Source organism: Gymnogyps californianus, chromosome 3, assembly GCF_018139145.2.
Source record: "Gymnogyps californianus isolate 813 chromosome 3, ASM1813914v2, whole genome shotgun sequence".
NCBI lineage: Eukaryota > Metazoa > Chordata > Aves > Accipitriformes > Cathartidae > Gymnogyps > Gymnogyps californianus.
In genome coordinates, this window is record NC_059473.1 from 47,570,171 (window position 1) to 47,595,521 (window position 25,351).

General features: G+C 37.9%; 2 protein-coding genes across 2 annotated transcripts; one reads left to right on the forward strand and one right to left on the reverse strand.

Moving 5' to 3' along the window:
• Positions 1–327: 327 nt before the first annotated feature.
• ERMARD (ER membrane associated RNA degradation) lies at positions 328–17,134 on the reverse strand. Its single transcript, XM_050895197.1, has 17 exons — positions 17,008–17,134; positions 15,733–15,872; positions 15,113–15,214; positions 13,224–13,313; positions 12,023–12,120; positions 11,268–11,404; positions 9,831–9,945; positions 9,149–9,251; positions 8,672–8,701; positions 8,097–8,165; positions 7,109–7,279; positions 6,125–6,208; positions 5,208–5,287; positions 4,267–4,392; positions 2,574–2,783; positions 1,532–1,645; positions 328–841 (listed from the first exon to the last, which is right to left on the reverse strand). Exons 1-17 carry the CDS (start codon positions 17,024–17,026, stop codon positions 682–684), a joined length of 1,848 nt encoding a protein of 615 aa, XP_050751154.1. The 5' UTR covers positions 17,027–17,134; the 3' UTR covers positions 328–681.
• A 1,535-nt stretch (positions 17,135–18,669) lies between these two features.
• DYNLT2 (dynein light chain Tctex-type 2) lies at positions 18,670–25,057 on the forward strand. The gene is made up of 4 exons (XM_050895200.1): positions 18,670–18,790; positions 21,560–21,766; positions 22,617–22,775; positions 24,118–25,057. Exons 1-4 carry the CDS (start codon positions 18,704–18,706, stop codon positions 24,226–24,228), a joined length of 564 nt encoding a protein of 187 aa, XP_050751157.1. The 5' UTR covers positions 18,670–18,703; the 3' UTR covers positions 24,229–25,057.
• Positions 25,058–25,351: the final 294 nt, after the last annotated feature.

Here is a 25,351-nt window from a genome sequence, read left to right on the forward strand (position 1 = left end):
CATATTTAATCTGCATGAAATTAACTCACTAACTAACTAGATATGTATTGGGAATGAGCAGATAAAATTAAACAAAAGAAACACATATTGTGCAAAAGTTGTTCCACCCTGCCTCCTTTAAATCCTGGTATATAAACAACTGGTTACTGTGTTATCAGCTCTACCTCAGTGCAAGATCTGACTCTGTTTTGAACTAGTAACAACAAGCACAGCTGCCAATGAGCACTAGTTTATGCTAAATGTTCATCATTTCTTAACGTGTTGATCACAGTGTCTAACATTATTTCCAGTATATTTCGCAGTAAAAAATTACTTTTTGGATTTAAAATTTTCCAGAGCTTTTATTCACACTCTTTTCTTAGATATTTTCAGTATAACAGAAAACTATGAAAAAAAAAAAAATCAAGCTACAAAACACATAATATACTTAAAGTAGAACTTGCATCATCCTGATTTAGCTCACAGTAAATCTTTTTCACTGGATTTGGCAAAGAGTCCATTCTTCGGAAGCTTGATCATTCAACTCCAGTCTCAACAGCCACCTTCTAATAAAAAGACTAAATTTTGCATCCAAAATTTGACAATGACTGATGAAGTTTCTTTGAACTACACTTGTCAAATTTGAGGACTCCAGAACTCTTAAGATATAACAATGTCCAAATAATCTTAAACGCATTTAATTTATGCAGCTAGCTGCATTAACATTAGCTTTCTGTCACTGATTTTCCTTATTTTTATCAAAGCCTTGTTTGTAAGCTCCATGGTTTCATTCCACTTGTTTTTCTCAGGGCTTGTGTATGTCACCAAGTTCTCAGTATACTGCAAGACTGACTTAAAAAACCTATGAGAAATAAAACCAAAGAAGAAAAACTCATTAAAGGATTTAAAAAGAAAAAAGAAATAAAGAAAAATACCTCAATGCCTGATTTAAAGCTGCTACTGGCTCCATATGTCCAAATCTCCCTCAGGATGATCAATACATTAAGGTTTCTTCTACTTCTGGAAGAGAACCACTCCCTCATTCTCACAGTAAGAAGCAATGATTTTCAGAACTGCAATTAAACACTGCCATAGAAAGAATGCAGTGATAAAATGTGAATTTTCCCCAAATGGCTTCCTGTCCTTTCTCAGTCAAATTTTTCACAATGCCTATGATATTCAACCAGCTGTTAACTGACACACAAGGAGTAGAGTTACCAACATATTAAATACAGCTTTTATATATTAATATTTTTTGAGTGTGTGATCATTCTCTAGCTATACTAAGGAACAATCTAATAAAAATTTAAAATGTGAGTAACTGGACCATGTATTTTCAACTAAGTTATTTTAGTTCTTGAGTAAACATTGTCTGAGATACAATGATGACTATAATAGATATAACGATGGCTATAATGATAGAAAGAAGGATGACAATGTACTAAAAGTCATGCTGTTCCTTTTTATTTTTTTCTCTACAGGATTTATATTACAGATCAAAAAGGAATGTGTACAACTTCCTATTTTCATAAAATAACTCTTATATACTCACTTTAGATACCGCTGATATTCAAAAGGATTCTTCTTACAAACCAAATGAACATTGACTAGTTCCAGAGTAAGCAACACTAAGATGAGCCGCAACACCGGAGACAAAAATTTAATGCTAGAAATAAGCAAAAATATTTTAAAATAAACAAACTAAACCAAATTAAATAGAAATCATTAATATAAAAAATTCTTCAGACTTCTGCATCCATCCTAAATAGCTGGATATTGCATAGTGGGGTGAAAAAAAAAGACTATGAAATGCCCTTCAGCAAAGAGCAGAGCAAATATCAAAACTATAAACAAAGACTATAAATTATGAAACCTCAAAAAGAGGAAAAAAAGAGAAACATATAGTTAAGATTCCAAAGGAAACCTTACCAGCACTCATTACTACACAGATAACAAAGTGGAGTGAATTGCAAATATGTATCATCAGTTGTCAGTTTAAGCTATGTTTCTTAAATAATATGTTTAATATTTTTAGGAACATAGTCTGGCCAAGAATACAATATTTACAGTTTTCCCATTTTTAAAGTAGATTCATAAATTCCTGGAAAACACTTCTGAATAGGAACAAAATTAATGGAATACTAAACAATCTCTCTTCTATCTATAAAGATGCTGACCCACGTATAATGACAAAAAGCAGCAGAACTAAAGTACTTGAAATCAGTTTAATGTATTGCGTTCAGATAAAACTTGAATGGCATTTATATGCTTAAATAGGAAAAGCTAGCAACTAAAAAATACAATCTAACATTTAAATGATACTTTTATTTGAAAGCTTATAATGCAAAGTGAAGTAATCTAGCAATGATAAAAATACCCGTTAAATTGTTCTCCAATTTGAGATTTTCTTGTTATTTCAATATTACTGCATAACAGAAATCTGGGTTGACACTTAACTCTGAAATGGTTAACAAGAACACATGAACACTGTTGACTTTAAACTTCTAAGACAAACCACTGAAAGCTAGCAACAGCAGCATGCAGCCACTCTCTCATAAACCTAACCACAAAGTAAAGAAAATCCATCAGCCAACCTGTTCAACATTCGTAGATAGTTATGCCTCTGGCGAGAATGTAGAGTCTTGTTCATCCACTGTTTGTATCTCAGCTCAGCGCTGGCAATAACTTGTTCAGACACTTGATGGCACTGTGCGCTTATTTTACGGAGTACCACCAACACTTCCAGAACAGGTCGTGGAGAGTAAAGCGTGCAAATATGCGCATCACAAAGTTCAATCAACAGCCTCCAAAACAGGAAGGAATTGTTAATTTCAATCTTTTGTTAGCTGCATTTAACATGAGATACGTTTCATATTCGGTGTGGTTTGTTTCATAATGTTTTAACTCAGAAAACCTGGAAACAGATTACTCTTACCTCATGACTGAAAAAAGGCAAGGAACTGTGTAGTAGGGGTAGTGATTGTGTTCTCTATCACTTTACTGAATATAAATGCAAAACTGCTGGTGATAAATATGTTTCCCATTTCAGATGAAAGAAATACAACCACAATAAACAAAACTGCCTGGCTGAAATGATACACTGAACACATCAAATCACAGCAGGGTTGTGGTTGAAGCCTCCCACCATAGTTCAATTCACAATGAATTAACATCCACCATAATAAAACTCACTCAAACCAATGGTATTAATTAGTACTCCCATTAGTGTGTGGTCTTTCTTCTGGGCAGAACAAGAAGCAGACTTAACATTTCATAAAATGCAGGTGGCGAGGCCATTGTTTTAATCAACACCACACCAGATTATGCTTTGTTAAAGCACCCAAATATCTTTCTGCTGTCATATTCTAATCTGCTAACCTAATGTGTCACACATCACTTTAAACACTCTGTTCTTACAGAAATGTTTCTTAATCTCCCTCATGCTCAAATTATCTCTGAGACAGCAAAAAATTAATGACTAAAAGTGATAAAGGCAGAAAACTCTAAAAATGGTTTAACACTTTAGTAATTAGGCTTCTTTTTCATAAATGAGAAAAGTACAGATTGGTGGGTAGGAAACAGAAGGCACACACGTGACATAAGTAAAGCAACAGGTAAAAACCTCTTTGCACTATCCTGCCCACACCTAATGGGTTTGATTAGGAGAGTTTTGTTCCTACATATTCATTCAGTCATGGGACTCTTAAGACTGCTGTAAGAGTGCCAATTAAAAGTCAAACTGTTTTGATCATTATTCCAAGTCAGATAGAATTGGAACTAACATACCTCCAAGTCTGACAACAAGTATAACAACATAGCTTCTATTTCGGAATCTAAAGCATGTAAGAATAGAATTATGTAGCAGCATATTACTATTTTAAATGCCACGCACAGCTGTCACACCAAGCACATTAAAATGAATTTCTGATGCAGTTTTAGCACACTAAACAGATTAAAACCAACTTAATCTAATCAGTACATAAATATTTAAAACATTTTGGTTCCCCAGTCTGAAAGAAAAATGGTTATTTTTTTATGCTAATTTCCAGGTAAAATCTCTATTGTAATAATGTCCTGAATCTACAATGTCTTATCTTCATTTTGAAGTTGATGTTCAGCTGCATTCTTAAGATTTTTAGATTAAATCAGCAGCAACATTAGAAAAGTGCATGCAACATTTCAAGCATTGTTCTAAAAACAGGGAAATGAGTAACTTAGGTTTGAGAGTTCTTGTGTTGGGCTGCGTGTAGAAGCTGACAGCAGGAACCAGGAGGACATCCAACTCACCTCTCTGTTAGGACACTATTGATTGGATCATCTGAACTATAGCAATTCTGGGGCATATATTGCTGCAACTGAGATATAATTTCAGATATCAAAATTAAAGTACTAGCTCCAGCATTTCCTTCCAACCTTAAAAGCAGAAGAAAAAAAATTAAGATTTGAGATGATAAAACTGTGTAGCACTTACTATTTCTCAAATGGCATAGATCAAGATGCAGGTTTTTTAGATAGCGGTGTATTCAATGTCTGCTCTCATTCTCTGATATTATGGTCCTTTTCCCTCCACCTTATAAGCATGATTTTCTTTCTCCAACTAAACCCAACCTTTTCTCAGTCTCAACAATCTTCTGAACCCCTCTGAATCCTCTATTCATTCATCAAAATCCTGCAGCATATTTAGTATGTGCTGGATGCATTGAATTTTCACCTCTCAGCTCTAAACAAGTACAATTTCCTCCAGTGATATTATTAATGACTTCCTCCTTTTCAAATTACAAGAAAACGTTACATTCTTTTTCTAAGTAATAACTCATGTAAAGTCTTCCACTGATTTGGTTACAAAGCCCTTTTCAGAATAAGCAATTATTTTCTGTTTTACATCTGGTGAGCCATCTTTTTTGGTTTTTTATTGTGATGGACTCAAGCTAGTTTAACTTCCTAACAGCCCCTTCAGCATCTCTTCAGAAATAGAATATGGAGTCACTAACACCTTTGTATGTTTCAGATGTCTTCCCATTCCCTTCAAGCTAGCACACTGTCTTTATAGTATCTGTACTGATGTGTACAGCACAGATCAAGCTAAAAAGAACAAAGGGGTCTTCTCACAACCCCTCTGGTGTATATTATCTTCCTAGTAAAGTATTTGAAGAGACATTTCACCATCTCAAATCCCATTCTTCATAAATACTTTGAGAACTATCTTTTTTGTAATAGCATATACATACCCTTTAATCGTTTGAACGTGTTCCTCAGGCACTGTTGGCAATTCAGGCCATAAGTGAATGCTCTTCATACATGCCAGCACCTCAAAAATGTATCATGAAAAATGTTATGTGAAGTGTAGTCTTTGACAGACAGGACAACATATTTTACTTTTCTTAGTGGCTATTTTAGAAAAAACTGCAACAGGTAGCAAGTTACTTGTTCACTAGTCATAATTGTGTAAGCCGACATCAATTGTTAAGGTTTATGTTAGGGCAAAAAGTCTTGATGTACACTTTCATGCTAAAACATCATCTCAATAAACTAATTTACTATTCTTTCTTCCATTTTTTTTAATGTAATAAATTAACTAACATGACTTTTGTAACATACAGTTTGAATGTTGTCAAAAATGAAAAGTACTAAGTATGTCTACTGCAATCTCAAATCAAGAGAGGAACATCTTCAAGCAGTTCAATAATTAATAAACTGATCAGCAGAGAACTACCACAACACTTGAAAGCAGATTTTGCTACAATGACAGAATCTTAATCAGCTGGCTTTCATACAATAAAAACCTTAGTTATAGCCTAATCCAAGATTCTTAGAAACATGACCAAACAGAGTGTTCCTGACATAAGAAAGCACAAGGAGATTAAGAAAACTACAGAACAGCAAACATTCAGGTAAGAACAAAGCTACTCAGTGATCTAGAGCACAAACACAGCACCAATTGCATCAATAGGAGTGTGCTTAATTACATCTCATTTTAGCAACTGTAAATTCCTGTAAATTCTGAAAGATAAAAATAAAAAGCTCATTAAAAATATGTAAGATTTTAACTTTTTAGAACAATCAAAGCATGAAGACAACAATTAGACCGATTTTAAGGATTCACAATTTTAAGGACTGAAATGCTTTCACAGTTGGACGTACCTACCTGTTTCTTGAGTCGTGAAATTGGATGAAATCGAGAACGGTAGCAACTTGCGCAGTTCATCAGTGGTTTTATGACCATATGTTCCTGATTTACAAAATCATAGACAATACACAACAGTTTCTTTAAACTGTCCTAATCATATGCAGACCTAGACTTACACTTAATTTTATGCAAGCCACCTATAGTACTGAAGTCAATATAGACTTCCAAATGTCTGAGGGCTGAAAGCAGTAATCAGCACAGTGAGTGTTTAAAGCTTAATTTCTTTGACACATTTTAACTATGAAACCTGACAGCAGCTGACAGAAAAGCAACCAAGTATTCTCTTAATGCAGCAGCATGCAACATATCTTGAGAAACTAAAAAGAGCTGCAACCAATAAATGGAAGATTTATTTCACAGATTGCTGTATGATATTGAAAGAAGTAATCCCAAATATTAACAGGAAATCGGGGGGAGCAAATATAATAATTGCTAATGTTGAGAAACATGTATTGCTAGACAAAAAGTGTTCACAAATTCACAGTACAGAGTGTGGATACAAATCACACCTCCATTAGTGAGCCACCATTATTTATAGTGTCTCAGAGAAAGAAAATCTCAAATATTACATAGCTCAGTGCTAAGCTACAGCTGTTCTATACACCTTTTGGATAATTCAGCAGATAAACAGGCTAGGTATCGATACAACTTGACAAATAAAATTAAGTGGAATCACTATAATTTATGGATCAACCATGTGAATAAGGAGTGGTTAAGCAAATAAATTAAGGTACAGTAAGAAAGGGTAATCTTTTGGAAAACTTTCTGTACTTCATTACAAAACTAGAAAAAACATACTTTCACAATTTTTTACTTGGAGGAATACTTCATTTCCACAAAAAGCTGCTGTCAAGAAAGATTCAGTCATAAGACTCTCTAAAATCAGATTTGGCATCCAAAACAACTGAAAAAATCTTCTGAGAGTGTAATATTGATCCCTACCTTAAAAGCAAACATGTCCTCATCTGAGAATCTGCAGAGAAGAGTAATTGCAAATGCAACTATCTGCTTAGCTACCTCTCTGGGAAATGCTTCTAGATTGATCTCTCCATGGCTTAAACGATCTCTTATACGTGGACCCTCCTGGTGGTTCAAGAAATCCCAAAGAAATTCCTGTGGAAACATACACCAAGTGTATAGAATTCCATTCTATGTGAATACACACAGAATAGAATATATTCAGCATATAGAATACCTCTGAAAGATAAGGATGTGATCATGTCTATAGGAAAGGGGCACTTAGATGGTCAGAAAAAACAATGCAAACTATGCTCTTAGCAAAAAAAGGGCAACTCACCCATCTTGGTAGCTTCTGAGGAAACTCAAAACTAACATACATGCTATTTCGAGAGAGGTAACAACAAATTTCCTTCAGTTTTGTGTACCAAGTCCTCCACAGCCCCACTGCCTCTGGCAACAGGACAATAAACTCAGGTCTCCCCTACAGTCTCAAAAGGCCTCTAAATTCAACACTCCTAGTTTTCATGTTCACTATCTGTTTCGGTGGCAAGATGCAGGATGTGCTCTGGTAGGTTTGCAGCTATGTTTTTGTGCCATCTGCCCTGGTAGTGTAAGATGTGTCCCAGAAGCAATCAGAAATAAGTTTTAATTTTCCCTGTATGAGGCACCAGTTTTTCTTCTGCTCCATTCAGCTGATGTTCAGAAGTCTAAAGACAAATATCTCTGAGACTTCTATATTTCAGAAAGAAAGATAGTCTTATATCCTAACCCGATATAGCTTGTCAGGTACTACTTTGTATCCTTCACAATGAAAAAGGGTAACAAGCTTCTGGTTCTAAGCTGCTGGAGATAAGCTATGTGAAATAAATGAGCATTAGGCATGAAATATTACTAAATTTAAAAACAAACAAAACAAAACAACAACAAGAAAAAAGAAACAAACAAACCACAAAACTTTCAAAACACTTGCCATGGCAGGTTCCTGAAGAACTGCAGGAAGCTGGTTGACTTCTTCATTATCCAAACACTTTGCTAGCATCTAGAAAAAAGTAATAGAAACTTATTATTGAAAGCCAAACAATCAAAGAAAAAACACCAACTAAATTAATTAGTTTCCCTAATTTTAAGCAATTGCTTCCGCCACTCAAGAATCAAGGTGCCTAATTATTACTGACAATTTGAGATAATTCAAGAGAGTTGTAAAATTGAGCATTTCTGCTTGCAATGTTTATTTGTATTTATTTTGAATAACTGAATCTAGGAAAAATGACAGAATGTTTGTTTCTGTGAGATGAAAAATTTCAAGATAAAAACATTTAGAAAAAATTAAAATCTGTTCATTAAAATTTGTATTCTTTTTGATATTTTCTAGGGCATTCCAAATTTAAAATGTTTACTGTCCATCATCTTCTATTTGGAAAAAAATTAGAAATAATGTCTTACCCAACACAAGAAAGTGCTTTCTGGTCTCTAGTAATGGGAAACATGCGTGTGCTTAAATTCTGAAATTGATATATATTAAAAAAAAAAAAAAATCACAAGTACCTCATCGAAAGTGGTGTAGAGGGCAGAAGGCTAGAACAAAAGACAATTAATATTAATTGATTTTCAAATGAAAGCAATTAACTAGACATGTATACCAAACTTATATTTATTCATTTGCATGAGATACCAGATGTGCATGAATAGCAAAAAACCCCCCTTAAAATAAAAAAGGGACTTTTGGATTTTGTGCCAATTTTTTAAAAATAAATATAACATGATCTACTTTCCACCCTAAACTACTGTTTCTGAACACTAACCTTCAAGTACTTTTTCAGACCTCTTTTACTGGAAGACATCTTTACAAAAAAATAAGAGGCATTCATGAAACTCTACTGGAAATTCGTAAATAATATTCCACAATTGATTGAAAAATTTTGGGGGAAAACCTGTAAATGTTTAGACAATATGCTCCTAGAATAACCATTTTGCAAATATTGTTAGCACTAAAGCATAATTGACTTCAGACAGAAATTTTACCTCAGCTGTTAGCAATCGATTTGGACATTTATTAGTTGTAGTGAAGAGCAATCTAAGTCCAACTTCCAGCTGAGGAAGTAAGAGAATCACACAGTCAGCATACCTGAAAAAATAACAGAGATACCCAAAGGGGTTTTCCCCCCTTATAAATATAATCCAAATGGAAATTAGAGCCATCTCACAGTTACACTCTCAGGCCAAACAACCCAGACCAAAATTCCTTTGCAATGCACTTTGTAAACAAAAAATAAATGACTACCTGTGCCCAACAGAAGCTGACCACCAAATTCAAACCAGCTCAGAGATGAGAATAACTTACAAGAAGGTGGAACATGGGAGAGGAAAACAAAACAATGTACTTTTTTTCTTTTAAACTCAAAATGTTAATATCTGAAGATTTGTTTCCACTTGCTTTGTAAAACTCTCCTTTTTGGCTACATCTGCAATAGTTCTTTTTAGATTTCAAAATATAGTTTATAATCCTAGTTGGCACAAAATAAAGTAGTAAGTCCACAAACTTTCTGAGAGACCACCATAACAATGCATAACTATATGTTGTTAAGCAACAGATTTAGCAAAAAGCTTTGGAATCTACAAATGTTGCTATTATTCTATAAATATAGAATATATTCTTTTTATATTCTATTAAAAAAATAATTAAAAAAATAAAATCAACTGTTACCTGCTTTGCTTGAAAGCTGTTAAAGCAGCCATCCAAAATGGTAACATTGTTTTTAATACAAAACTGGACAGTCTTACTAGCTCTTCAGCTATGGAAAGTGTTTCATGATTAAGATCTGCAAGTTAGCAAAACAACATTGATAAACTACACACAATCTACAGTTTACTAATTCATTCTTAATATTTCACTGAAAATATAAGATTATTTCAGCATTTGTAAAGGTAGACTTAAAAGTTATACAATTTATTTTAACTATGTAAGAGCAATGGTAGTCATATTTAAGATCAGAAATTGAGTGTGTAAGATTGCATTTTTAGTGATAACATAAAATTACAGAGTAAAACCAGTTAAAAAGTCATGGCTGCTTTTTACTGAGACTAAAAGACTACACAGCAACTGGACCCAGCTTCTGTTGAGTTGTTCTCCACCTACATCAAATGCTTAAAAAAATGTAATATATATTAATCATTTTAATTCAGTAAGAATCAGTACAGTAGCATGAACATTTGAACATGAGCACATTGTTCCTACTTTATCAATTTTCTGTGCTGATATTTAGCGTACTAAATTAACACTTCATACTTCAATGCTACCATATAATGAAACTCACACTTATGAATTCACATTATAAATATCTTATCCAAGAGAAAGCTTAAAATGGCAAGTGCAACTTGATTGCAGTAGGTGTTTTTTCGAAGCAAATCAACAGCTATAGGATTTATACTACCTGATGATTGGAATGTTACCAGCTTGATTTGGTTCCCAAAAGCCCTGTCTCAGTTCCGCGAACAGATGTTCCACTGGCAAATTGATTACGTAGCACAAACTGACCATGACCATCATTGACACCAAGTTTCCCCATATGCTGTTGTTGCTTTAAAAATAGTAGGAATAAACAAGTAAGCTCTGTAGCCAGGGAGATGTGAAGATTTTAATCTGACACTTCAGCTCCTTCCCTGAGAAAAGCATCGGTGTACTGAAGATGTGTCACCATCCTTTACTCTGTTTCAACACTACCTTCCCTGCAAGACGCAGGGCACTGCTGCAGGGACCCTTGCAGCTGGAACCCACTGATTCTGGAAAGAATTAGATTTTGTAAAGGCAAACTAGATGACTGTTACATGAAATGAACTCTCATCATCAAAAAACTGGAACATACAGTTGAAGCCTTTTAGAGGCAGTAACGTTACACGTTTCAATGTGTTACAAGTATTTTAGAATGCAGTATTTTTGATTCAATAGTCAGTGGAACTGCCTACATATTAAAAAGTTGTCCTACAAGCATGACTGATTCATCTAATGACAGTGTATACCAGTATCTTAGTTAAGATTCAATCTTAGAACTTAGAAGATGCATTATTTTCCAACAGCACTTTTGGACAATAAAACAATAGCAAACATAGCATAATAAAAACTTGCTAATGGTTAAATACTTGCCTGGAAATACATCAAGCTCATCTAAGCTAACGAAGATCACATAGGGTCGATGTACTAAAATGCATTTAGTTTGCAGAAGATACGTCTGTAACAACTGACCCAATCCTGCAGTTAAAAAAAGCAGCATAGCACAATATCTAGGGAGAATACCATAATATATTAGAAAAGCTTATACAACTAAATCTTTTGCAAAGAATCAACATTTGTGGGTTGGGGACAAAGGGTTTTTTTGCTCTGTCAAAGAACATCCAAAACCTACACTCCCCATCTCTTCAGCAGGGGGACTTAATAATTAATTGCATTCACAAGCACGAAAAAACAATGTAGAATTAGGAAAAGAGCATCACTGTATTCTACATTGGCTGCTGCTGCTCCTCCTCCTACCCCATTCCTCTGCCTTTTGTTCCAAGTTATTCCTGACTGCCCTAACAGACAAGGAACCGAGTTTCAAAAAAAGACCTAAGCTTTCTTGCTTTTCCTGCTTGTAAAAAAAACACTGGTCCTAAAACTGACCAGCTTTATAATGGCTGAAGTATTCTATGCAAATCCCTTTCCAAAAACAGCAGCAGCAGCAGCAGCAGCAGCAGCAGCAGCAGCAGCAGGGGAAAACTGCCAGGATACTGCCAGAGGCCTTTGGACATTCCCCCCCCCCCCCCCCTTAATTTTTTTCAATACGAGCAGTAACTTTTACTAACAGTTTTTAAGCACTCTCAAGTCTGACTGGTAAGAAAATGAGATTCTTTTTGGTAACTTACTTTGCAGGAATTTCTTGTGGGGATGCAAACCCATGCCACAAAATATTACGAAGATTCAGACCACACGGAGATCCAATGAATACCCTCAGTACATTCATCTAATTAATAAAGAAAGTGATTACTGCGTGAAGAAATCTATTATTTATTACCTTGTATCTTTCCCTGACAGAAAATTTCAGAAGTTATTGAGAAACTACAATCTCTACTGTCAAGATGACTGGCCACAGCTTGTCACAGTAACAGCAACTCATTATTTGCAATTCCCAGTATTCTCTGAAAGGAAATCTTTCAGCTTACTTGTACATGATATAGAATATAATATGGGAAGAACAAAACTAGTTAATAAACATTCCAAACAGTTATGATAGGCAAACAAATGAGATCAAGTTTAGCTCTTACTTCTTGTAGTATAAATCCACCATAATTTAATACAAATTAACATAAAATACAGAATTTGCATTTAAATCTGTATTCCCAGATCACTATCAAATGAAAAGGGAAACTTTGTTTTTATTTTTTAACTGTAAGAATTGAACTATTCCACATGCCATCAAAATTCAAGAAATAATCCTTATAACACTACTAGACTGGCTAACAATACAAGCTTCTACAGTTCACATCCAATATTTTGTACTAACAAAGAATTTACATTTGTAAAACTGTATGAGAAAGATCACCTACTCTGTTTACACAAGAGTGTAAATGTCATCAGAACTTTGTTGTTATTGTTTTTTTGCACACGGGGATGAACAAATTAGTTTTCTCTATTTTGAAAAATTGTAGTGTGCTAAACGTTAGAAAGCATCTTACTACAGTGGTGGTGAAGGGGAATACAGCTTATCAGAAACAGCCAGTGCAGGATGTGTATTTTCAAGTAGTGCAACTCAGAAAGAGGCAGACAACTGTAGCTTGCTCACCCCCTTGACAGATATGTGAAATTTTATGTATGTAGGTTTTTCATGCAGAAAAGCAAATAAGAACTTATGAACTTGCCTTTAAAAACATTTCCATTTACAATATTTACTATTTTTGCCATATATCCCCCAGACTGTAACGTGTATAAAATGAAAGTTTTTCCAACATATTACAGAATTTGCAAACTCTTCTTCAGTACAAGCAAAGGCTATGCTTGGAAACTTGCCATTTGGCAAGAAGAAAACCAGCTCAGTATTTATTACTTATTTCAAAACTATGAACTTACTACAGCTTGTCCAAAGACAACTGCAAGCTGCTCAGAAGCAAGCAAGTCTCTTAGAAGGAAAGGACAATCTTTACCAATCAGTAAATATACCTATTAAAAAAGCAAGCAAAACAGATAACATAAATAATTCAGTATACTTCTTTGTACTTCAAACATACAACTTGACTATTTCATCCAGTAACCATTTTCATTATTGTAAAAACACTAATCAAACAAAACCCACCAAATCCTTAAAAAGGCTTTAAATTCTGTAATTTCATGACAAATTAAAATTTACAGAACATATCAGGAAAGAGTAGATAACCTACTTAATGTTCCCACAGTTAGGCTTTTCACAGTGTCTGTAAACGTACTGCCCTTCTCTTCCAAAAAAAAAAAAAAAAAAAAAAGTGAAGCACAACAAGAACACATAATTAAGGGAATAAACTCTGCCCAGGACACCATGCTTCATTCTTACCCTAGAAATCTGTAAGATCTGTCATTGTTAAAGGAAGGAGACTTGTGGTTTGTCTGCTGATTCTGGCTGTTCCTTAAACTAGATTTTCCTAGCTGGGCAATCTCAGCATTTCTAGTCTCAACTGCTATGAAGCCCTCCATTCTTTGTATTCTCCCTGACGGTTTTTTCCAATCTTTGGTAATTTTTCATTACTTCAAAATTTATCACCCCCCATACTGGGGCAAATTGGTTTGTCCAGGTGTGAATTAGCCCATTGTTTTTTCTCTGGCATTTCCTTCTTCAGAGCTCCTCACACAGATTCAACAACCAGCTATTTTATCTTATCTGCGTGCAATATACCCCAGCAACAAAGCCTTTCAAAACAGCTGTTGCTCCCTTCTCCCTAATCTGCATGCCCATAAGTAGTAGTGGCATCTGTTTGTGTGGTCGTGCAGTGAAGCAGATCAGGGAACTGATCCAGCTGAAAAACAAAAATGAGGGCAGGGGAAAAAGGTGGAAAGGTACCTGGACCAGTTCATCAATCTAGCTTGCTACTAGGCCTTCAAATATTTGCACTCACGTAACGTATAGAATACCAGCAAACAAGGCAGACAGCTGTGAAGACTGATTGAACAAACTTAAGCAGTGCTATCACCAAATGTTGAACCATAGCCTAATTCACGTTCCATCAAAAAGGATTCAGAATACAAGTTTCTTAATACCAGTCAGAATTCCTAAGTCTAAGTTGTATTACGTATGCACTCCTTGCCTCATGCTGGTCATGGAACTCCTGCAGTATTACTCTTTAAACTTAACAAGAGTGCATACCTTTACTAACTACTACAGGGTAAAGGAAAGAGGGAATGTGTTAACAAGACAAACATTCAGGACTACAAGATGGATCCCAAATCTATCCAGCTGATCAGTTAGGTCAAGAATTTAAGTTGTTAGCTGACTTCTAGATGTTTTTGCAGTACAAGACTCGTGTCGAAGCATTTAAACAGATGTACACTCTGCGAACAGAGCTCTGAGGAAAGAAGTTATCTAGCAGCCCATTTCCAGCTGCATGCTCCTGATTCTCCTCACAGAAGTTACTACATCATCAGATCTTCTGTGGAAGGTATGCTGCTCACTGTTTCAGTTAAATAAATCAAACAAAAACCTACTATACGTACACTGATTAAGCAAACTTTGCTCTTTTTTTAATGAAATTGGTTAGTAACAGCACTCACAGGAGCAACTCTACCAGCACAGGTGAAGGAGCCCCAGAAGATGTTTCCATTAGCACACTGGATCCAGAAAAGAAATCTGTCCAACTCAAAATACAACTGGACTATTAGTGTACTACTACTGTACAGGGTAATCTCACTTTTTCAACATGCAATTAAATCCAAGAGCTCATTCCCATCTTATAAAACCAAATCTGCAATAGACTCCTCATACTGGCACTTACATCACCCAAGGCTCGCTCCAAGCATGATGTTAGTTTCATTAAGCCAAGAGCAACTTCTGTAGTTTGTGTATATTGTAGAACATCAAAAACTTCAAGAAATAACTGTACGATGGGGGAGAGGAAGAATGTTGTGTTAAATATTCAGAAGGAAAAATCAAATTGTCAAAAGCACAGAGAAACCTAAATATTCCTCTGTGACAGTTGCTATGCAAATGTAGAAAGAAAACCATGCCAAGGAGATAAAAATGTAGATGCCTGGAAAGAAACTGCCCTAAAGCACCTCTTGTATTTTTAGTTGCAATGTATCTAGTGCCTCACATCTATAAAAATTATAGCAATAACTTTAAACAGTAAAACTTGATATTAAGCACAGATTATTAGAAAAACAAAATCCTACCATCTTAGGTTAGAACAGGCCCAAAGCACCTCATGTTCTCTTTGTGACAATTTAAATAAAATCTAATTACAAAGTCAGGAAAATTAGAAGCAACTACGTATCAGAGAATTAGTTACAAATTCTAAGCATTTTGGTTCATTGATATCTCTTGTGTGTTCTTACACTAAACTTCCACAAAGGGTTCATGTGCCAAAATACAAATTTTCAACAGACATTTCCATACCTCTGTGCAGTTTGTCCAGCGGAACCATAATGCATACTGAGTTACAAATTGCTCCTTGGTCAGAGATTTGAAGTGCAAATTAACAGATTCACATACAGGTCCTAACGATCGTATGCTTTTGATATAATCCACACTTTGATCTTAAATTGAAAAACAGAAGGTGATTAGAGTACCAAACTTCCCGAAGGTCCAATATTTTAAAACTCACAAGGAGTAAAACCTGCTACAGCTTCTGTACATATTTAGCACAGAGAATTTTATCCAGACTGTTTTAGCACAACTAATACACTACAATTTACTGTCCAAAAAACCACACAGATAAGATATAGAAAGTAAAAGTGCAGTGTGAAACCAGATAAGATTGAGTACCTTCTCCAAATAAAAAAAAACCAAAAAAACAATGCAAGAAAATATGGAAGTAAAGAGGATTATTATGTTCTGGTTTTGTTGAAATGGGAAGAACCTACTGGAGTACATAAATTCCACATAATCAAGCTGGAACCTAGTGCAGGCTCAGAGTGATCAGTCAAGTTGCACCACTTACACCCTTCAAAGAACGCAGATGGATGTGGTACCTTACAGAGTGGTATCACTGCTCCTCTTTGGTGGGACACTTTTATAGCAAAATAAATTCTTCTGATTTACTGAAAGATATTGCTTGAGGCAGAAACATGTCTCATTTTTACCATCTCTGGAAATTAATAAGAGAGCTTGCAATTTGGCAAATTAAAATTCAACAAGTTCATCAGGGCATAAATACTTCGTTTTGGTTAAAAAACAATTATAAACTGTTCTACATACAGAAAGGAAACCAAACATTACTTCTGTACAAGCTAAAGTTGGGGAAACAAAAATGCAATCAACAGTAGGAATACTGATGGCCCCAGAGTGTTTTAAATTTACTGGAAAAGGGATATAAACGACACAGAAGAAAGCCATTATGAGGTAGGAGAGAAGCAGAACTGAATCCCTTATGTACAGGCACATGAAGTTGGGAACCAAGATGAATGAGGAAGCAAAGGAGCAGCTACTCATGTAGCAGAGATTACGTGAATCTTAGGAGCCAACAATAACCAAATACCAAATGTGGATGAAAAATTTAAAGCTCCTTGTAGATATGAACTGTATGTACTCTAATCTGCAGCAAAGCTAACACTATACTGGAATAATATGTTATAACTAAGGATTATAGTTATAACATAGGATTGCTATGAACTGTACTGAGATTCTGCATCAGTCTTAAATGTATCACTACTACAGTAGGTAAACACCAACCTGATTCAAGGTAACACATGTGCTCTGTAACAGCCTGCCAACATACTTCACCATTTTCAGACAAAAAATTATTAATATCATAGGTGTCTTTCTTCTCAAATCCAAGTTTGCAAATCACATAATGCACAGGTGGAGAAAGACAAGTAGTGACCGAGTCTGACAACGTCATCTAGAACACAAAAAAAGTCCTTGCATTACGAAAGTACATGAGAACAAAGAAAATTATTATTAAAGCATACCCACAACCACAGATATACAGACAGTAATACAGCATCTGTGAACAAGTTGTTAAGGTTTGCAAAGCAACTTTCACCTAGGCATATGGTGAAAGGAACTCTCTGAGCAGAACCACCTTGTGCAAAACTGAGGGGAAGAATTGCTCTATTTCCATAACGCCAGGGTGGTGTATTTCTGAATGGTTATATCTACTGAACTGATGCCAAGATAGATTGAAGCAAAAGATCCCAGTTATATATAAACTGTTCTGTCTCATCTCTGAGCTTGCAAGGAAACTGATGCTACTTCAAGTAAAACCAAGAACTTCAAGTCCTTATGACCAGCAAAATCATTGGGCAGGGGGGAGGGAACATGTGAATTCTGTATGAACTGGTAGTAATGGCAGAACAATCTAAGCATAAATGTTATTTGCACATTAGTCTAAACAGAAAGATGGACTGATTCAGAAGCACACATTTAAATTAAAGACTTTGCAAAGATAGAACTGCTCATGCTAACAACGAGGAAAATGCTTCTGATTTAGTAAAAAAGTCACACTTCCTCATTAATCAAACAGAAAAGACAAACTGTTTGAAAATGAAGTATCACAACAAATATAAAAAGATTCCATTGAAGTTAAATTAAAAAAATTTTTTTCCTCTTTGAATTAGGTGGTGGAATTGACCCTCACAGTATATAATTTCTGAATTCATGGCTTCAAGGAGAGACAACATATTTATATGGGTAACAGTACACAGCAAGTATGACAGTTCCTATAAGGAACTGGAATTAGCTGCCATCAGGAGTATCCTATCTGCTATTAAAAAAACACCAAAACACTAAAACGTTCATAAAACATATAATTCAGCCCTTCACCTTATTTTGAGGGCCCCCACGTTTCACTGTCAGAAACAGGAGGCCAGAACAAAACCTGAACAACCACAGCCACCCTTTATTGTCCAAAATAGGCCAGACAAGGAGCAGGTAGCTGACTTTTTCAGGGAGGGTACGTGAACAAGTCCCGGGTTTCCACCGGCGACAGCGCCGCGCGGCAGAGGCAGGGCTGCCCCCGTCCCACCGCCCTCCGGCCGCAGCACCAGCACTTCCCCGGGGCCGGCAGGGGCCGGCGGGGGCCGCACAGCCACGCGGGGGTGAGGGTGGCAGCAACCCCCGGCCCAAAGCCCCTGATCCCCCCCTCCCGCTCACAGAACCCGCCCCTGCCGCCCCAACCCGCCACGGCGACCGGCTGCCGTTACCTCCGTTACTGCTGGGCCCGCCCGCTCTACGTCACGACGCTGTGCTAGCGCGCGGCGTCACGCCTGGCTCGCGCGGGAAGAGGCCCGCCCTGGCACGCAGCTGCTCCGGGCCGCGGAGCGCGAAGGCGGCATCTCCCCGCGGCCCCTCACCGGGCGCGGGAGGAGAGGGGGCTGCGCCCGCCTGCCTCTCCCCTCGGGTAAAGCGGCGCTGCGTGCCGCAAGCCATGGAGAAGCGCTCCAAGATGCCGAAGCTCGCTGCCGCCGCCCCGGAGGGAGGAAAGCGGCGCCAGGGCTTGTTGGATAAAGATAGCGTGAGCGGCCGCCGGGGCGGGGGCGGGACGGCAGCCCCAGCCCCGGGGGGTTAAGTTGCTGGAGGCCGCGGCTGGCGGCGCCCCCCGGCCGGGCACGTCAGCTGTGGGGGCAGGGAACGGGTGTGAGGGCGAGGGCGGCGGCGGTGGTGGTAACGGCCGCGCCGCGCGCCCGTCACGAGGCGCTAGCGCGGGCTGTGGGGGGGTGCGGCGGCCTCCCGCTCCGCCGTAGCCCTCGCCTGAGGCGGGGGTGCCGGGGTGCCGGTCCCGGACCGCAGCGCTTCAGCTGGCGAGGGAAGGAGGGAGGGATGGGGCTTGGGTCCTTAGGGAGGACGGTGCGGTGCGTGGAAGAACGTGGGGCTTGGTGTGTGATGAAAAGGTGAGTGTGACCTTGTGAAAACTTGTATCAGAAATGCTGTTCCCATCTGTTTTACATCCGATTTGGGATAGCTCGTCCCCGTTCTACTTGGTCAGATGTCATGTTTGCATCTGCCTTGCAGCTGGTGTGCTGCCTTAGGCATTGGGAGGTGAAGTTGTTAAAGCCTTGTGAAGGTAAAAAGAAGGCAAGGGTGGTCCTCCCTCTGGTGGTGCCGTCTTTCCAACTTGGGGTGCTACTGTAAGTTCTCTAAGTTAGGAGGTGTGTCCTCTTTTGAAGAAATAAACAAGAACTGTTTCTTTAAAGCAACTATTGGTTGTTAAAACAAACTTATTAACAAACAGCATTTCTTTCAAATAGCAAAAGCTTTCTTCTCTCAGCATACTTACTTCCGTATGTCCAAGGTTAGGCCAATATAGAGTCCAGTAATGCAAGAACAGGCTTTTGTATAGTCAAATGCAAAGTCAGTTCTTGAATTTTTGAGAGATTCTTCCACAAAGCATGCAAGTACTATGCAGAAATGTAATTGTAACATTGTGCTAAAACTTGGAATCACACTATTTGTATTGTGAAATACAGAAGTAGGTTTGTTTATTAGCTGTTTGTGTAGAGATATCAGTAAGGTTTTTGGTTGCCTCTTTAGTAAATGGCTTCTTGCACATGAGGAAATGATTATGAAAACTTCTGTCACTAATAATAGCAGTTAAACTTGTAAGTAACAGCATTGTTAGAAGTTGTGTGTTATAGACATGAATTTTCTTCCATCTGTAATGCTACAGGCTGAAGGGGTTGTGACTCATGCTGAACCATGTTAGCAAAGAATTGCTGTTTGGATTGTGACCTTTTTCACAGGTTCATTTCCACTGGCATGGATTGGGATGCTCATTTGAGCAGCTCAGCTGGCAGACTTGAGGTGGTTTTTATTCTGTTAGGAGACCTATGATGAGCAGGTAGGGGCTATAGTGTTCATAGATCTGAGTTTCAGTTAGAAGATAATGAGTGTCCACAGCCTAAGTGCAAATATGTTTGCTCTTTGCATTTTTAGTGTAAGTACTGTTCAGAGTTTGCATTGTTGGCACGGTATCAACAAACACCTGCAGCCAGTTTGCACTAGGGCTGTATAACTGTTTTTTAACAGAATTATCTAACACTAAGGAACCAGAGGAGAGGTAGGTAATGTCCACACCGTTGACAGGGCTAATGTGTAAGTGATTTTATAGAGAAGAAACTGCATTGCTTCCCTTATTCTCAAACTCCTCTGAAAGAGTTGTGAGCCCCTGAGTAGTGCATCTTTTCAAATAATTCTCATTAGACTTTTATATTATCCATAAGTGTATGACTTTTTTTCTATATTTCTTAGTGTAAACTTTGTACTGTGGTGTTATGTCACCTTTGTGCTCTTTTCTGCTCTTCTGAGAAGGAACTGATTATTTTCTCTCACCTAAATTCTAGCTGTAGTCAGGAAGTGGAGCAAGGGACTGAAGAGTCAGCAAAACTTGAAAGTGGTTAGTTAGGAGGTAGCTGGTATGGAAGACCACTGTCTGTAGCGTTTTTTATGATCTCATTGGTTCCATGTGCTTTTCTGTCTCTGTCCTGTTTTGTTATCATTTTACAGTTCTGGTTTAAGCCAGCTGTGGAGGACAGCAGGTGACACCTTTTGTGTGCATCATCAGACTTGCTGCTTGCATTCATAGAGGGCCAAATTTTGTTATGTGTGTTGAAGAGAATGACAGTACACAAGCTGGATGGGTAGAAAACTTGGATCTTCAGAGTTCTGATGACAAACCAAAAGAAGTACTACTCTGTTTTTAAGTTCCAAGTAAAATTATAAAGCTTGCAAATTGGAGCATATTTTTTCCTTTTTTTAATTAATGAGCAAATCAAGTCATTAATACATAAGGCATTTGTTTAGTAGCCTCACAAGGAATGAGGACAAGTAAAATTACGTAGTAAATGAACCAAGCATATATTTTGGGTTTTGTGTAGGCTGTTTGAATGAAAAGCTTGAAGTTGTGGTTAACAGTCTTAGACACATATGTTAATATCTGTGTGCTTTTACTTGGAAAATGGAGTGGATTCAGAGTGCTAGTATGGTGTGTCTGATTGAATGAGTTCAAATGCAAACATAGAATCATCATAGAATCGTTTAATTTGGATTTTGGTGGAAAAGAAATTAAAATTGAGCCAAAGTTAACCACTGTTCTTTTTTCAGTCAAAGCGGTAGTGTCAAAACAGCCAGAAGAAGATATACCCATTTTCTAGCTTTTCTGCTTTTTTCGCAACATATTCCTAATTGGTTTTTTCCTCTTAACTGTACACCATAAACTATTATTTAGAGACTGTTAAATGCTAAAATATTGACATGTGATGCGGACTTTTTTTATTATTTTGCACAGACGAAAGGAAAAAAGACACAATCGAATTATGAAGCTTTAGGTATGGCTCCAATGGAAGAAGAGTATTTTAGTGATTCAATGAAAGCTAAGCTATTGGCATTCAAAGCTAATAGGGCAAAGATAAGATATGCTAATACATACAGACTGGAGTCACATAATAGATTTCGGGATTATTTAGTAAGAGACAAAGCTCAAGCGATACTAACGGTATAGTATTTTTTTAAAATTAATTGTCTAATTTTATTGCAAAAGTAGCTTGTCTTGCAAAGATTATATTAATGGAACAGTGTAAGTTGCATAAACTAAACATACGCATAAATGTTTGCAGACTTCAAGTTTTGGCACACAAATGTAATGTGAATGTGCTCTGTTTTGCAAAGTGCAGAAGGCCCTCCACAAGGTCGCCACTGAGCATGTGGTGTTAAGATGGAGCTGAACCTTCTCAAACTCTTACCCATTTCTAAATCAAATTGAGCTATAGCACAGTTCAAAGTACCCTAATCTGCAAAATATCCAGTTATCCAAAGATCCTGACCTTGAATTTGTGGAATTCTACTCCTTCAGTTAGCTCTACTAGTATCACATGACCTGCATAAAATACACTTGGTGTCCTTGACAGTCTGCCACATGCAAAAATGAAGGAGAACAGTCTGTTGAGATAATATGTAGCTCTTAGTGATACCTTGAATAGTTATAACCAACTCTGGAATTATTTTATATCTTCAATAATAATTCTACTGTCTGGAAGACATGCCTTGGCTATTTGGAACAGGTATTTGTAGCACTATTTTCCAGTGAGCTGAGCCCAAATGATGGAGAAGAATACACTCCTGTTTGTTAAATGGGGATTGGCTGGATGTGTTTGTCACTTTAAAGAAGCAGATAAAACATTTTAGAGTAAAAATAGTGCAGCCTTTGCTGTTTGAGAGCATCATTTACAATGACTGTTCTACTCATTAGTTCTTCTAATGTTCTTGTAATGAAAATGACTGTAAAAGTTTTTTTGCAAAAGACTACCAGGATGAAAACTAAGATCTTTCAAAATTGTTTTTGATAGAATAAACTTCAACAAGCCAAATACGATGGAGTTTCTAGTCCCTCCTTGTGTGCTTCAATCTCAGAAGAAATATTAAAGGCTGTGAAGGAATTGGACTTTGACCGTTACAAGTACGTGGTATCAGTACTAATTGTGGAAAAGGCAGGTCAGGCAATAAATGTAAGCAAACAAATTATTCATGATATCTTTTGCAAATTGAAAATAATTTTTAGAACCGTATGTTATCTCCAAGGCGTTCATCCGCATTCAGCAGCTTAACTAGTTTGAGGTGGTCTTGAAGCCTTTAGGTTCTTTATGGGGAGTAGTATGCCAGGTGACCATTTAAGGTACTGCTGTGATTCTACCTAACCCTGTGAAGGTTGTCTTCTTTTTGAGTTCAGTAACAGTGGTAAGCAGCCCATGCTGCTCTTCCCTGTCAACCAGTTGTTTCCGCTGTGTGCCGTGCCAGTACAATTGTGTGACTGCAGTGTATTTTCTTTTTCCAGTGTACTTGATCTCCTGTTGGGTCATCACATCTAGCACGAAATACTGTGCAGTTGTAGCGTGGGGTGACATGGAAAGGAACAGGTGGTGGGGAAAGGGATGGAAACTGTTTCAACTGTAGCTGCCACCAAACATGCTCCTGGGACTACAAATTAACATTAGTGATCTGAACTTGGCACACCCGAAAGAAAAGTATTGTAGATTTTCCTGCGTTGTATATAAATTTACATGTATTGCAAGCTCCCATTGGGCATTCGGAATACTTTTAGGTATCTTGCCAAGTGTCAGAGAGCACTTCTATTTAGGAATGTTCATCATCAGCTCTTCAAACCTGATGAAGCCATACCTGTTTTTAGTGGGTTACGTGAAACAATGTTTGAAGGGTTGCCAGCTTCAGTAACGAAGCCAGTCTGAGGGGCCTGCATCTACTGACTGTTCTGGTGCTGTCCCACAGCTGCCTCTGAAGTTGTACTTTGAGGAGCTGTGGGTTAAAATGGATTACTGAAATGGTCCAAGTTAACTTTTTTCTCCTGAGGAATATGTTTATTCCAGCAGTCAATTCACACATTTTTAGCTTTGAAAACAGTTTTATCGAAAAAGCTGAGAGCCCAGTAAATGGTCACAAGTAGACTGGAGTAAGCTGGAAGTGGAGGAGTCGGGGATGTGACTTCTTAGTTGTATGTTTCCAAAACTAATGTCTGTTAATGTTGCTTTTGAAGGGGTGCTGTTGCAGTATGCTAAGGTGCTAACAAGTGAACGTGAGAGAGGATTGAGTTTTTGGTGTACAGATTTTTTGATCTATTGGGGTGGAAGCTTTACTGTGAAGCAAAAACATGTATTTTAACATCGAATAGGACTTGTTCATTTTCACTGTAATTTTGCAGTTGTTGCTACTACTTGTAACTCTCATGATGCAATTATATCAGCATTTATATAATGATGTGTGTTCTTTAAAAAAAAATATAAAAACTGTGTTGTTTATAGATTCACAAATAGCTTTTTCTTTTCTTTCCTTTAGGTTGCCAGCAGATGGGTCTGGGATGTTCAAAGAGACACTTGGGTTTCAGCTAAATGTGAAACTGAAACATTTATTGCACTGGCTTTGGTAATGGCTTGTTATTACGAGTAATAGTCTAAAAGCCACACCTGGTTTTGTGCATTACAGTACCTGGTATATTTGAAAATTTTCAGAATGTCATTATTTTAGTACTAATTTTTGTCGTAATGCTGTTGGCACATTGAAATTGACATATAGATGAGATAATTTTGCTCATTCTTCTCTTAAAAAAAAAAAACAAACCCAAGAAAATGCTTTTGAAATGTGTATGGTTGAGTACATATGGGCTTCATCTGTCGGAACACTCTGCTGTGGCAGTTGAAGCAGCTGGTGTAAGGCCAAACTTTGCAAAATTTTGTGTGTTGCTTGTCTGTTGCATGCCTAGGGTTGTTAACACATGTTTACAATAAATTGCAGGTATTGGTATTCTTAAAAGCACGCTCTTTGTAAGAAGAGGGAGTGTTCAGTGTTTTCCAGTTGTATCTTTGATAAAATGCTGGTTTGTGTAGAAATATCACTGGGAGGGAAGCCGTGTTTTGCACACTTGGAAATTTGCGCAAATTTCCAATCGTTTGCCTTGAATGAAGTGTGAGTTCAGTCGTCAGCTTCCCTGGGCCTTTAACTCGCATTAAATGTCAGCTGCGTTCAGGCTGGTGGCCACGTACTGAATTGGGCGAGTTTGATCATTTCATTCGAGCGGCTTCTGACGGCAGCGGCAGGAGGACGATGGGGTCAGCAACGAGGCTATTGATAACTGGCCCGTAATTGGCAAGGACACCAATGATTACATTGCGAAAAATGGGACTCTGGCAGATGTGTGAAGTGCGTAGGCATCTGCTTTTGGAACTGCCGTGCGCGGACGTCGAGCGCCGATGCCTTTTCCGTGCCCGCTGTATTGTTAAGAGCTGGAAATCAACGTGCGCGAACACAGGCAGGGGCGGCGGTGCTTCTGAACGCCCCTTGGCCTGCTCGGGTCTGAGCGTGGTTGGAGCCGCGTACGGGCAACGCCCGAGGTCCGGGGAGCGGGTGGGCGCACCCCCGCAGCCAGGCGAGCCCCTGGGGGCGGCGGCCGGCGCTCCCGCCGGGGAGCGGCTTTGCGCTTTGTTCGCCGGAGCGGGGGCCGTGCGCGGCCATGGAGCCCGGCTGCGCGCGTGCGAGCGGGCGGGCGTGCGCGCCGCCCCGGCGCCGGCGGGAC

Bases quoted from the DNA above. Each gene is read 5' to 3' on its own strand.
- ERMARD (XM_050895197.1), bottom strand. The intron at 15,215-15,732 runs GTATGGAAATGT...CCCATCGTACAG, and splicing joins GCTGGACAAACTGCACAGAG to TTATTTCTTGAAGTTTTTGA. The intron at 4,393-5,207 runs GTATGTATATGC...TCTGCTTTTAAG, and splicing joins CACGTTCAAACGATTAAAGG to GTTGGAAGGAAATGCTGGAG.
- DYNLT2 (XM_050895200.1), top strand. From the start codon at position 18,704: ATGGAGAAGCGCTCCAAGATGCCGAAGCTCGCTGCCGCCGCCCCGGAG. The intron at 21,767-22,616 runs GTATAGTATTTT...TGTTTTTGATAG, and splicing joins AAGCTCAAGCGATACTAACG to AATAAACTTCAACAAGCCAA. The intron at 22,776-24,117 runs GTAAGCAAACAA...TCTTTCCTTTAG, and splicing joins AGGCAGGTCAGGCAATAAAT to GTTGCCAGCAGATGGGTCTG.